The 14557-nt window shown below is 46.7% G+C and overlaps 1 protein-coding gene across 1 annotated transcript in view; it reads right to left on the reverse strand.

The window, feature by feature from the left end:
• GRK5 (G protein-coupled receptor kinase 5) overlaps positions 1-11674 on the reverse strand; it is a 165788-nt gene extending 154114 nt beyond the window's left edge. The window contains exon 1 of the mRNA XM_061364208.1: positions 11344-11674. Coding sequence (XP_061220192.1) covers positions 11344-11395 — 52 coding nt within the window. The 5' untranslated portion in view covers positions 11396-11674. The remainder of the gene's footprint in view (positions 1-11343) is intronic.
• Between the last annotated feature and the right edge of the window lie 2883 nt (positions 11675-14557).

Genomic DNA, 14557 nt, shown 5'->3' on the forward strand with positions numbered 1-14557 from the left:
CTTTCTGAGGTTGCCAAAACATAAGTCATACATCAACTGAGAGTCCCTCATGAAGTACACATGTGGGGAAGCTTGCATGCTTTTGCTACACGATGGAACTCATCGCCACAGGAAGCTGCTCAGGCCAAAATTACAAATGTGGTCAAAAACATGGATGAAACAAACACATAAAGGATAGATCCCTCTATTAAATACCATAGGGAAAAGCCACCTTCTTCTTCAGGAAGTCCTTAGAGTGGGAGGTTGAAAAGATAGCCTTGGGGAAGGATTGTTCTATCTATGACTTCCCATAGGCACCTGTCAACGACACGTGGCAAGGACGAGTTTTACTCCAAATGCTTTCCTGTTCTATTACCAGCTTTTCAAACCAGAGAGCTAAAGTTTGTGGTCTGGGTTTTCTTAAGTCCTAAACCACTCCTACGTCTCCCATTGAGGAGATGCACACTAAATGCATCTACATACAGGAAAGGTGTACTGTAACCTTGAGACAAGCTTACATCATACGCAAGTCATCTGGATAGCTCTTCCCAAAACTTGGCTCCTGGTGAAATAAACAAAGCACAAACTTTCCCAGATGTGTGCTTCACAAGGAACTCTCAGTCAACACATGATTTATAACTTGGCATCCTCAGAAAACACAAAATCATGATTCAAAGATCAAATGTAGATGTGGAATTGCTACGGAGGGAAACAGAAAAGGGTTTATTCATAGATTAATCCAAACGCCTGTATTTCCACGTCCAACTGTTGCACTGGACAACTGTTCTTCCTTTAAGAGTAAGAAGATTAAGGCTGAGTCTTCAGAATCTCTTAATTTTCCATACATCTTAGCCAAGCAAAATTTCCTCTGCAAAGCTTGCAGGGTGAGCAACTGCATTTTTGTACCATGCTTCACAACGGAGGAGGTGGCTGTTTCATTGGATTTCTTATAGAGAAAGGTTTGCCATGGAAGTAGCAAGTTCACCCCTACTGATTTCTGCTGTGTTTATCACTAGAATCTCTGCTGCTGGACCAAAGGCAGCCAACTTCATAGAGACCCAGCGCACTGGAAGGTAAATAAAGAAGAACCTGTAACAACCAAAGCTAAAGACTGAAGGAAGCACATTGGCTGAAGGGAATTCCTAATCTAAACTTTGTCCCCAGTAAGAAATAAAACCAAACCTACAAGGGAGCAGGAAGGAAAGCAATGGGAAGATGAGATCAACAAAAACCCAAGGCAAAACTGAACGACAAGCATTGAACAGCACCAGTATGAAACACATATATATCTCTCAGATACTTTGGAAGCTTTGGCTAAGCTATGATGTAGTCTAGCACCCATTCTTTCCAACTCATCTGCTTGTTAAAGATGTAATTTCCCTTCCACTGCCTATGGGAGTATTTTGATGGAAGCACCACTGAGGACCCATCGGTGTTGTTTTCTCTTGGCATCATTGAAACCCTCTGTTTCTAAATCTCCTCCTCTTCCAGCTGCATTTCTCTCTTTCTTTACTTATACAATCATAGAATAGTTAGGGTTGGAAAGGACCTTAAGATCATCCAGTTCCAAACCCCCTGCAATGGGCAGGGACACCTCGCTCTAAACCATATCACCCAAGGCCTCGTCCAACCTGGTCTTGAACACTGCCAGGGATGAAGCATTCACAACCCCCCTGGGCAACCCATTCCAGTGCCTCACCACCCTAACAGGAAAGAATTTCCTCCTTATATCCAATCTAAGCTTCCCCTGTTTAAGTTTTAACCCATTACCCCTTCTCCTATCACTACAGTCCCTAATGAAGAGTCCATCCCCAGCATCCCTATATGCCCCCTTCCAAAGGATGAGATTCTCTATCAGTGCCTTCTGCAGATGCTGCCAAGAGAACACAACTGTAACGCCACAGACCTTCCCTGTTCTCCTGGTAGGTAATCCCTTTCCTGGAACACACACTGGATGGATGGAGAGAACTGAGGGAACACTCTCAGCCAGGCAGAGTCTAGAGTTTCATTGTATTAAACCCTTCCTACAGAATCATGAAGGTTTCCCATAACACACACATGGGGGGAGAACAGCTTCAATTATTTCAGATAGGAGCCTTGTCACACAGACTAAACGCTGACCGAAGAACAACCAAGGATAGTACAAGAGAGAAAACACACAAAGCCTGAGATGGGTCCAGTAAACCGACATTTAATCCAGTATAATTATATATATTTTAAACAGTACATCAAAGGCTTCTCAAATTCAGAGGGGGTGTCAGAAACATGGACAGGGTCCCTTCCAACCCAAACTATTCTATGATTCTATGACAAGGAAAATAAATTAGAAAGATTAGAAAGCAGGAAGAATAAAATAAAGGAAATTCACTCTAGAAAAACTTAAGACTATTGCAACGGAGAGGAAACAAAACCATCCAGATTTATTCACTCGGAGACTGACGCTAGGAAAAGGGCAATGGCTCAGCAGCCTTGGGAGCTAGTAAACAGCATCCCAGAAGCCAGCGTGCTGCGTGCCCACACAAGATAGAGAATGGTGCTTTGAGTAGTTAAGCAAAGGAAGTATTGTCCCCAAATTAGGGTAACTTCTAGGACTTGTAACATAACCTCAGCCTACCAGGAAAAGCCAAGCTCATGGTGAAGTCATGCATCCAATGGGACCCAAGAGAATACTCAATCAACACACAAAATTGCTGCTACTGCTTATTAACCTCCTCCTCAGCATCCTCAGGACAACAGGGAACCCCATAAGCAACCACACTGATGCAAACTACTCAAATACCCTCATGTACCCTCTTCCCCAGGGCTCCTCCCCATTTGACCAGTCAGATCAGCTGGGTTTGAGTTGGGGCTGAGTGAGGACCAGATTCAGACCACCTGCATGGCCACCTCCATCCCTAGGCACACCTCCTAGGAGCCCACTGCTGGGACTAGAATTGGCCTGTTAAAGAGAGGGTGAGAAAAAGTATCTGGAGACTGAAAACTGTACAAAAGGGATTAGATGAGTAAAGAGAGAAGAGCAAGGAAAATTTAACCAGAAAAATCAGGAATTCTTGGACTGCAAAAAACCTTCAAGAGATAAAGTCATTTTTATACCTAACCTCTTTCAAACCTTAAGAAGTGCACGGAGGACAAGGGACAAAATGACATAGTAAGCCTTTCCCCATAGCTTCCAGTAGTTTACTTCAGTTATATCAGTGCAGCTTTACTGACTGGAACACCACTGCAGCAGTGAGGACTGACTGATCCCTGAGCACAAACCAGCCGCATTCTCAACCACCAAGAAGCCCCTCCATGAAGTCCAAGGGACTACTCATGCAGAGTAAATGCAGCTTTAGGTGCTGGAAATGATGGATAGACAAATTGTTCAGCCTTTGCTGTGCCACTGAAGTCAACAGTGAGTATTTCCATCCCAGAGCACAGCCACCCTTCCTTCATTAATAGTATTTGCATTATTCACTCCCAGGTCTGAACTGAGACTCAAGTACTTGTGTGCATTTCTAGCCCTTTTAGCCTGCCCTTCTTCCTCCATTAAATGCTTGTGACAACTATATCTGAAGGGACATTATATGAACTAGAAGCAGCTGAGCCACTTGTACAGACTTCACGGTCTCATCCATCTTCCCCCTCACCTCTGCTTTGTTCCATCCTTTCATTTTAACAGGCAACTCTATGGATCGATTCCCCCCCTCCTCAAAATTAAGGAAAATATCCATTAAAATTAAAATACCCGTCATCTTCGCAATATTTCCTTTAGAAAGCTGAATTTCGGTTTCCCTGCCTGATCTTTCTCCCAGAGCAGTATGCATTTTTAAACCTTCCAAGCAAAATAATTACAAAGATAATCCAGCTGAGTGTAATCAAACTGCAGGGTTCTTTATTTTCCTGGCCTTTCCATTTAATTTCACATCCTGTGGTCTTAAAGAAATATTAGGATTATATCATCTTGTTGTTGTTTGGATTATGTGCCTGTAAAAATAAGGAGCAATTGAGTCTCTTCTTGCCAAGTGCCACACAGAAAACTTGGAGCATAGGGAATATTTAGGCAATAGAGATCCAAGGGAAGATCTCATAGATGAGCAGGAGGTAGATCTTTAGCTCCCATCTTCATTAACAGGAAAAAAAAGGATGGAAGGGTTGTAGCTCCTATCCAGAACCTTTATTTATTGGATTTGACTACTACCATTTGATGAAGGCAGTAGCTGCTTTGATAAAATAATTTGCTTTTAAACTTTTCCAATGCACTGATGTGGATCCTGATGTGATTTTGTGGATGGCTTAGCCATGGAAATAATGCCATTGACTTTAGCATCAATGCTTGCACATAAATTAGAGGTTCAGAAGCTTTCTTTGGATCAATACAAGCCAGAAGTCATTCGCAGAGTAACGCTGACGTAAAAGGAGGATAGGAGAAGCATCAGCTACATGCCTAAATACATAAGGTCAGCCAAGCAATAAAAACTACAACTCTGGCTCTACACATGCAGAAGGACCCTGCCTACGTCCTAGCAGTCAGCTTTGGGATTTATGAGGACCAGAGCACATCTGCACTAGTAAGTCTGAATACACAACTGGTGCTTCAGACCCTCCACTGCATCAGTTCTCGGCACGCAGATGTTCATCTTCTCAGTTAGAGAAAGAGAAATCATTAGCAGATCTTAGCTAGCAAAGCATACCTCAAATGGGAGCTCATCCTCCAAGAAGACTAAAATGGTACAGGGGTGGAGGGTTGCTTTTTGTGTTCAGGTTTAGTAATAATCCATTGTACTGCCCACAGGTATAAGGGAAAATGGAAGCTCTAACACAGGTCCAGAGCCTCAAAACACCAGTGTCAGGACTGTTGTATTCATCTTCAGTTGTTTCTTCTTCATTGCCTTCAAAATGGGGCAATACACACACACATCCACCAACCCCCAGGTGACAAAGCCATGGATGGACACTTGGGGCAGGGCCTATGTCAGGGCTAGTCTGTGATGGAGGCTTTCATTCTGGAGCTATATAAAGACATGTGTTAGTTTGGTCCAAGTGCTGCTGGCCTGGCAATGCTCAGTAGAGCATCCCTAAAACCACCTCTTTCAGGCATTTTTTGCCTATATTACCTTAGAATATTTTTAATTGATACAAAAAGCTACAGAAAGTCAATTACATCTAAAAGTTATGTCTATGTCTTAAATACTGAAATACCTTCTCTGAAGGGACAATTGCAGCAACCAATTCAAACCTTCTCAGAAAAGGAACAGCAATAACAAAGGAGTCTCTTCCTAGATTTATCACTTTGCACTTGAGGAGAGCAATCACATGAGATTAACGGAGCAGATGTAAGCAGCTCTATTCAAACCAGTATGGTTAATATTTGTTCCAGAAGTTTTACTACTTAATGCCTTCTATGTTAATAACCTGAGAGACCACCACAGCTCAGTACTAAGTATGTTTTTTTAAATGCCTACAAATTCAATAAACTAGATAGTAATGAGGCCATAACATCATGGTTCATAGAAACATAGAGTCACAGACTGGTTTGAGTTGGAAGGGAGCTTAAAGCTCATCCAGTTCCAACCCTTGCCATGGGCAGGGACACCTTCCACTAGAGCAGGCTGCTCCAAGCCCCATCCAAGCTCCACAGTAACAACACCCATGAAAAGACACGGTCCTCTCTTCAGTAATGAGGTTTGAGTGGAAGAACTCTTGGGTTCTCCAGCATCGCCTCATCCCACGACTGCAAAGTGTTGCAGTTGCCCACAGGGAGAACCCCAAACAACAGAGTACCCATCGAGGGCACAGCTATAGCAGCAGCAGCAGCTCTAACTTAGTTTGCACCAATCCTCCTATTAGAAGATAGCATGGAAAGGGATTTCAAGTCAGTTCTACATGTACATAGACATACACACTTGCTTTAAGCCAGCTATGGCTACAGAAATAAGTTCCTTCTGTAAAGGGAGATGTTCAAGTCATTCAGACTCACACATCCCTTCCACAAAGGCCTGAAGAATCCTGTTTTCTGAATTTCCTTGATTAAAATATAATTAAATATCCTGAATATTCTGGATTTTTTTCCCCCAGAAAGAAACAGCTACAGGCTCAAAAAGGAATCTCTTTTTTAAACTACTGCTTCAAAGCACCCTGTTGCATCTGGAGTAATGGCTGATCCCATTCATGAAATGCTTTTTAAGCTATTGCAGTGGTGAGAGCTTTACTTGACCTCCAGAAGGAAAACTGAACTGAGTCACTACACGCACGTTTCCTCTGCTTAGAGAGGTGTCTTTGTTACGAAGCACTTGGGTATATGAAGGGATAGAGGAGAGGCCCTTAGATCCTGCATTCAACACACTGGTTAATGAAGTTGCTAAAGTCAAGTTGCAATAACCATGCTCCCCATGGGGTTTTGGCTGTCACTGTAGTCACCTTCTTTCCTTCAAAATACGCTCTTCATTGTTCTACTGCCTTTTTTCCAATCGCTCTGCAGCCAAGTTCTTGGAAAGCAATCACGCTTCTTGGTGAGGATTTATTGAGAGTCTTCTGCCAATAAGGACACGGACACACACAAATCTCTCCTGTGATCATCCCGCAGAAGCAAGCTAAAAATACAGCAATTTATGAACGGGCACATTTCACATGTTATATGGCAGCAGTGTGCACTCATCAAAAAGCACTGAGACAGATAAAAGAAGGGCGCTCCTTTTGGCTGGGCCGATCAAAGGCTCTGCTTGGGTGCCATAAATGAGCTTATCTGAGAGTTCCATCCTACCTAAAAAGGGGAGAAAAATGCATTTGTGCAGTGGTTTAGTGGGTGAAGGATGATTTTTCTTCCTTTTACCGGGTTTACATGGTAACTTTGTACTTTAGAAACCCCGGGTCTGAGAAAAACAATAGTTTATCTTCCAAACTGGCTGTTTTAAAGCTAATAACTGTGATGACTAACTTATTTATCACTACAGGTTTAAAGTGTGGGAATTGTCAGGCTGTTTGTACAAAGGACTTTGCAGTTTCAGAGTGAATTTGTATTTGGGTTTTGAAACGTGTTTGAGGTTGTCTAAGAAAGCTCATGCACATAGAAGCCACAGGTAACACAAGGGAAGACTGATCTTATGGCTGGGAGAGAATAGATCATGAGGAAGAGTATCCAGGTAATCACTATTGCTTATCTGACCATACTGTTTGGTTTTCATACAAACATCATCTTTTAATCATCAGCCTCTTTGAAAGCCTTCTTTTATCTTACTGCTTTTGACAGGCAGGGGCAGATTCACGAGTCTGTGGATGTGTTTTAAAGCTTCCTTGGTTTATGCCTGTTAAAGTTCATTTGAAACTGTGGGAGACTCAGCCCTTGGTCTCTCCTGATCCCCTCGATTCTCATGATGTCCTCTGTCCAACAGCCTTTAAGTGGTAAAATGAACTGGGACTCATTCACCAACCTGGATTCATCGCCAACAGGATGGTGTATCTCCATCACTAATGGCTACATGATTCTGTGGTCCAGACGTGATGGCTGAGGCTCAGAAACAAGGCAGTTAATGAAAAGATCCAGATAAATGTTTCACCACCTTATAATTTGAGGTTCTTACTAAACCCAAAATGACTGATACTGTTATTATTTTGCTTTTCTTATGATTCTTATCTTTCTTGTCTTCCCTTCTCTGCTTATTCTTTTCCCCAGGCAACACAAGATAGTCCCAAATACCTATTTGGTTCCTATAATTACGCCAGATGTATTTTCTATTCACTCCTAAAAGGGACTAGCGAGTTGTGAAATGGGATTTCGCATCCAAGAAATGAGAAACGATAACTGAGGACACGGCACAAACTTATTCCTCATAAATCATGAATGAGCTTTCAAATGCAATAAAACTCCAATTTCTACATGTTCAGACTGGCAGACCCCTGAGTATAACAAGTAACTTACGTGTAATTTTGTGTCAAAAACGATATATTCTGCAAAAAGTTGAAGACTGCCTGAAATTTATTCCCTGCTCAACACTATTCAGTGAAATACATTTTTGTATGCGAACGGCATTTGGTTGCTCTAATGAGATTACTCATGTATCACATGGCATCAGTTAATTCTGGGTGTGCTTCTTGTTGCAATCATCAGGATGCAAGTGCAAGTATTTGTATAAAACAGTTATAAAACTTGCTTCTTGGTGTTTCAGCTAAAAAAGCTCACTTTGCATCAGGGGCTGCTTCAGTACAACTCGGTCACAAATGAACTCGCACAAGGGACCATAGGAAAAACGCTACCGAGGCCAAAGCAAATGGTTGCAAAATTTAAACCAATATTTGCTAGAAAATGTTTGTGGTGGTCACTCAACCCTAATTTTGAGCCCCGGATAGAAGTCCTGGACTGAGCACTGCAGGCCTACCTGCACCTGCCTTTGAAACCAACCTGAAACTTCCATTTTGCTGCTGACATAGAGTTCGTGTTCTCCTTGCCACTGTGACAAGGAAAAAACCTGCTTTTACTAACGTGTGCAGAGTGCATCCCATTGTTTTCCTTCTTCTGACATTATCACAGACTGGTTTGTGTTGGAAGGGGCCTCGGTGCTCATCCAGTTCCAACCCCTGCCACGGGCAGGGACCCCTTCCACTAGAGCAGCTTGCTCCAAGCCCCTGTGTCCAACCTGGCCTTGAACACTGCCAGGGATGGGGCAGCCTCAGCTTCTCTGGGCACCCTCTGTCCAAATTCCCTCTCCAGGTTTCTTGTAGCCCCTTTAGGCACTGGAAGCTGCTCTAAGGTCTCCCTGGAGCCTTGTTCAGGCACGTGTACAAGTACCAGTAATAAAGCTCTTACTTCTGCCTTCAGAAGTGGAAACACACGCATGCATGGCTTTGGCTGGAAATCACCCAGCTAAACCTATTGATGGAGTCAGCAGGACCTGGAACAAACTTGTTTTTAGATATCACGATCCTCAATATATTAATTTGCTTTCACTCTTGGTCTTCCATATGCTGTCTGTCTTCTTCATTTGTGATGAAATGACATCCACCTACATTACTCTCTGCAAATCTTAAGAACACTTTACTCACAGCAGCTTGCAATAGCTAAAAAACAGGGAAACACAAGCGATACAGGCAGAATCATCACAGCTCTGATGTCAGGTCCATAGCTTGGCCTTTACCCTTCATTATAAAAGGTTCCACACCCCATCCAAAAGAGCTTTAGAAATAAATAAGCACCAAGCCTCAAAAATACAAGTTGTTGGAGCTTCATATATGGTTAAAAGTTGGAATATAGCTTGGAGTAAACTTGATAAAGTTCTGCCATTTGGGTTACAGCTAACAGCTTCTTCAGTAAGACTTCAATACAATAAACCACCATTACTGTTACCATCTTGCTGAGGAGGGTAGAAAAGGACCATAAAACTGAGTGGCACATTTCAAATTCCTTGGGAAATATTGGCTCTTGGAACACACCACACAATGACTGTAATTAATACCAGGTCCTTTAAAGCAGTCCTAAAGCCTACTGAAACCCAAGCGAGTATTGCATTGCTGGGAGCAACAACTCCATCCTAAGCTGTGTTTTCTGTTATCATTTTAAACACAAGTTCTCCATCAGAAGGGGGTTATAATTCATCAATCTGCCAAACGGAGTCACACACCTTTGCCCTCATTATTTATAGAGCTTTTCTGGGGAGGATCTCAGGACTTTACTCTTTCAAGCCCCACAAGTTCAACAGCCCAGGAGTTATATAAACAGTATTTTACAATTGGAACTATTTTCCCAGCAAAAGGATCACGCCAGGGGAGGGCTATTGGAATGATCCCTTTTACTAAACTAACATTGCTTTACTCGTAATTCCACAGCTTCAGAGGGACCCAGGCTGAAGTCCACTGAGTGATCCCCAGCCTCACTGGCAGGCAGCGCCCAGCACTTCAGGGGGCAGGGGAACAAGGGCTGCAGGCCACACAGCACCTGAAAGCAGAGCAACTGTTTTCAGGGGAGAGAAGCCTAAACAAAGACTGAGGAAAGAGCTTATTTTAAGCAGTGAATAAGGCAATAAACGCAGAGATTTAAACAGGTTGCAGCCAACAGATCACAGAATCGCACACTGGTTTGTGCTGGAAGAGACCTTAAAGCTCATCCAGTTCCAACCCCTGCCACACCTTCCACTAGAGCAGCTTGCTCCAAGCCCCTGTGTCCAACCTGGCCTTGAACACTGCCAGGGATGGGGCAGCCACAGCTTCTCTGGGCACCCTGTGCCAGCGCCTCAGCACCCTCACAGGGAAGAGCTTCTGCCTAAGAGCTCAGCTCAGTCTCCCCTCGGGCAGGTTCAAGCCATTCCCCTTGGCCTGTCCCTACAGGCCCTTGTCCCAAGCCCCTCTCCAGGTTTCCTGCAGCCCCTTTAGGCACTGGAGCTGCTCTAAGGTCTCCCCTTCAGGAGCCTTCTCTTCCCCAGGCTGACCCAGCCCAGCTCTCAGCCTGTCGGACCGTCCGTCTCGGATCGCACCTCGGCAGCGATGCTGCAGCCGTAAGGACGTGTTGCTGGTGCGTGGCGCTGCTCCTCCCGCCGGGGGATGCTCCCGGGAGCTCCGCGAGCAGAGCCCCGAGCCTCGGACCCCCTCCGCCGGCAGCGCTCGGGCTCTCCCGGTGCATCGCCTCCCTCCGCCCTGCGCGGAGCGGAAAGCACACTGCCCGGGGAGCCCTGTGTGCCGGCGGCTGCCGCGGCGCGGAGCTGGGGGGCCGGGGGGGCGGGAAGTGCGATGGACAAGAGAGCCCCAGTGTATTCTGAGCACAGCGGCACCGGCATCGCCCGGAGCATCCCGCCGCCGGTCCGGGGCGCGATGCAGCCCGCATTCAGCGAGCCCCGGGGCTCTCCGGGGCACGGAACGAGCCCCAGCCCCTCCGACCGGGAACAAACATCCCCCCCCCCCGTCCACAACAGGCATGTTTGCAGCAACATGATATCACCTAATAACGCCGAATAAGGCAATGACTGTAGGTTGGAGCGATGCGATCCTGCCGGTCTCACCCCACGGCGCGGAAAGCTATTTGCAGATTTGCTAAGCCCTTTTGAATGAATGCATCTGCAGCTGACCTTTAACAATAGGCGCTGAAATAGCACAATCTGTGGGACCAGATTTGAGGGGGGGGGGGAAGGAAGAGATGGGTGAATATTATAATCACTGCAATCTCATTCACTTCCTTTCCCAAGCCCCCGCACGCTGTTGGGGAAAGCGGTATTTTGCTTTCCACTGGGGTTCTATCACGAAAGAACCGGTTAAAACGCCGGCTCAGCCACATGGCACCCCGAAAGCGAGCAGCCCCACCGCTATCCCCCCCCCTCCCCTCTTCCCACGGGCATCGCTCCGCGGAGGGGTGACTACGACAGGGATGCTCCGGTCCCCACTCTCCTCCGGCCGCTCTCTCACCTTCCCTGGCTTTCAACAAGACGGTGTTGGCAACGATGTTTTCCAGCTCCATTGACGAGCTCGGGCAGCGTAGGCAGGCGGCGGCACTGCAGCAGGACGTCACTCCCGAGGTGCGGAGTCTCCGGGCGACCACCCGCCGCCAGCCCTTAGCCCGCTATGCCCCGGTGCATGGCCCCGGCCGCTCCGCTCCGCTCCCCGCGCCGTGTGCTCCCGCAGCACCCGGTCCCGCTACTCCATCCCCCGCCCCGCCGGCTCCGCGCCGGTTTGAGGGCTCGGGCGCTCCTGCTGCCCTCCCCCGGGGGTGTGGCACCGCGGAGCGGCCCCGCAGCCCCGCGCAGGCGCCAGCCTCTCCGCCGGCTCCGTGGGGCCGGGCACGCCGGGACCTGTAGTCCTTGGGGCGGACCCTCCGCACCTGGAGCAGGCACCGCGGCCGCGCAACGGCACCGCGGAGGGGCGGCGAGCGCCCGCCCTAGGGGAGGGCGAGGGGATGGGCGCGGGTGGGCGGGCGGACGGAGCTGGGGCGGGGGGGGGGGGGGGGGGCCCCCCCGGTTCTGTTCCGTTCGGATCCGTTCGGTGCGGTGGGGAAGAGCGGAGGGAGCCCGCGGGGCGATGCGCGCAGGGATGCGCGGTACCCGGCTGCGCCGCGCAGTCCTGGTACCGGGCGCCACCCCGCGGCAGCTGCCCCGGCACCCCCGGGGCTCCCCTCGCTTCCCCTCCGTGCTCAACACCGCCTCTGAGGGGCTCGTACACGAGAGAAGGAGCCCCCGACCTCTTCTTCATCATTCCCATGCCCTTTTGCTGAAGGTCTTAGAAGTGCCTGTAGGATGCCCGAGGGATTCCCATCATTTCTGCCACACTGTATTCTTTAATCCCGGTGAGCAGTTGCGTGAGACATCAGCCACTTGTGGAAAGTTTGTGAATTTTAAGCACTAGATTACAACATAAATTCTCCTCTGCCTATATAAGACAGATGCTGGTGTCAGCATGATCCTGACTTTCCTGGCAACAGGGTAGATCGATTCAGCAGGTCAAGCAAAGGAAGAGGAATAAAACCAACCCATTACTCTCACTAACACTCTTCCCCCATCTGTATGTGCATTGATTAAAACCACATGAAGCAAACCAAATTAAAACATGCACCTTCTTGTAAGTGGGGCACAGACACTGCTTTTCCCTTTTTTTTTCTCCTTCTTTTTATTGTACTGATCATATTTCTTCCTGCAGCCAGGCAGAAACGAACAGCAGAACTCACAGGCTGCCCAGAACACATTTTCTGAACTCAGGAAATAAAAGAGAAATGCATTTAGTGAAAAATACTTTGGGCATTAGGACAGAATGGCTGTAACAAATGCCTTTTGTACCCATCCAGTGTCAGAGGATAGAACGTAGCATGTTACTGCGCAGAGTAGGTGGCACGGCTATGTACAATCTTCTATACCCTCTCTCCTATCGCTCCAGAGAACTTTCAGAGCAGTGCCATGTTGTGGTTGCTTTCTTTGCAAGCACCAAGCCCAACAGCAGCAGTTGTGCCTGTAAGTACAGGAAGATGTTTCTCTGATTAATTCTTCAGGGAAAAATTGCTTCCTGGAAACCAGAGCCTTTGCATAGAGATGAGGTGCCCAAGGAGTGTCTGCCCTGCTTGTTGTCTGACCCCTTCTGTGCCAGGACTGATGCTTGCTTGTAAACAGAGCAAATTCTGCTCAGGCTGGAAGGGAGGAGTAAGATTTAAGGGTGTGGGTAATGAGAAGCTCCCCATGACCCAGCTTCAGTGAGCCCAGAACCCCCCCATGTGCTGGGTTGCATCCCCAGAGCATGAGCAGCAATCAAGGGAGGGGATTCTCCCCTCTGGAGAGACTCGGAGCACTTGGAAATCAGCATGTGCACCCAGCAACTGCACTGCTCCTCTTTTATCTCATACCAGTACGTGTCTCTACGTACACAGCCACCTGCAGTGCTGCCCTGTACACTTTCTGAACATTTATTTAACTCCTGAACGGGTAAATAGATTCACCAAAAGAGTTACAACAGATCCATGTGGCGTTTCTAAGTCCCTTGGCTCTACCTAATGTTCATGAACAGTGCAGCTTTGAAGCGCTTCATGGTCCTGGCAACCAAAGACCCAGTTGCACAGGGGCAGCAACTGAACAGTGTTGTGTTGCTGCCAGAGCAGTTATTTCAACTAAGCTGGATGACTTTGCATCACAGCAGAGTAGGATCAGTCGCATAACTTAAATGTGGCTGCATGCAGTGGGTGGAAAGCTCAGCTCTACCACTGGACTGCTGAGATTCTGCAATAAGGCGTTTGTTTTAGTTACACATCTACATGGAGAGCATCAATTCTGACCTCACATTTATTGGTGAGAACAACAGAGTGGGTTTTCTTAATGATTCTTTAACAAAATAAAACTTGTTTCCAATAAATCTGAGTCAATGTGGTTCATTAGCACAACACCCTGATCCGAAAACCGGAATCAGGCAATCAGTCCTCAACACATCTCTCTCTTCTATTACAGTTTTTAAAGCCTAAATATAGACCAGGGCCTGCTTCATGCAGATGGATGACCCCTTTCATGGCCCCACAAGTAGCCAGAGCAAGTGCCACTGCACAGACCTACTTGCCTTGAAGTCCATCAACTGCTCTCTGTGAAACCCATGGCAGCATTTGGAATGTTACCTCATGTCAGTATCTTCATCTCTGTGCCAAATGGAACACCTGGCTCACAAAAAAAAAACCAAAAGTAGAAAATATGAGGAAGGATTACTTTATTTATATCCATTTTTCTCTTGTGACAACACAGCCTTTGTGATTCAAAGTATGTCCACACTTGATTTACTGGAGTACTCAGGTTCTCTGTGAGTGAAGGAGAAAGAAACAAGAGACCTATGAGTCTGTTCCACTGCTTATCTTATTCTACTCTTATCTTACTCTGCTGTTGTAAAGGCTGGTGCTGGAATACTCAGGCATGGATAGGGTGGCAGGGGATGCATACACATCGCTTTTGCTGGATCCTGATTCAACGTTTGCTGGGAGAAAAGGGAAAATTGAGTCTGAATCTTTTATTTTGGAAGGAGAGAAAAAAAAGAAGAGGCTACCAAACCCCAGTTAAACGCTGTAAAACGGTGTTTTCTAAGGTGCTAATGTTGCTCTCGTTTTAAATAGCACATCTTCATCTGAAGTCATTGGGGAAGGCCTAGGAAAAAAGCCCTTTTTGGG

The sequence above is a fragment of the Neopsephotus bourkii genome, unplaced genomic scaffold (genome assembly GCF_033783945.1).
Source record: "Neopsephotus bourkii isolate Nb327-2 ecotype Australia unplaced genomic scaffold, CSIRO-AGI_Nbou_v1 NB_1189, whole genome shotgun sequence".
Lineage (NCBI taxonomy): Eukaryota > Metazoa > Chordata > Aves > Psittaciformes > Psittacidae > Neopsephotus > Neopsephotus bourkii.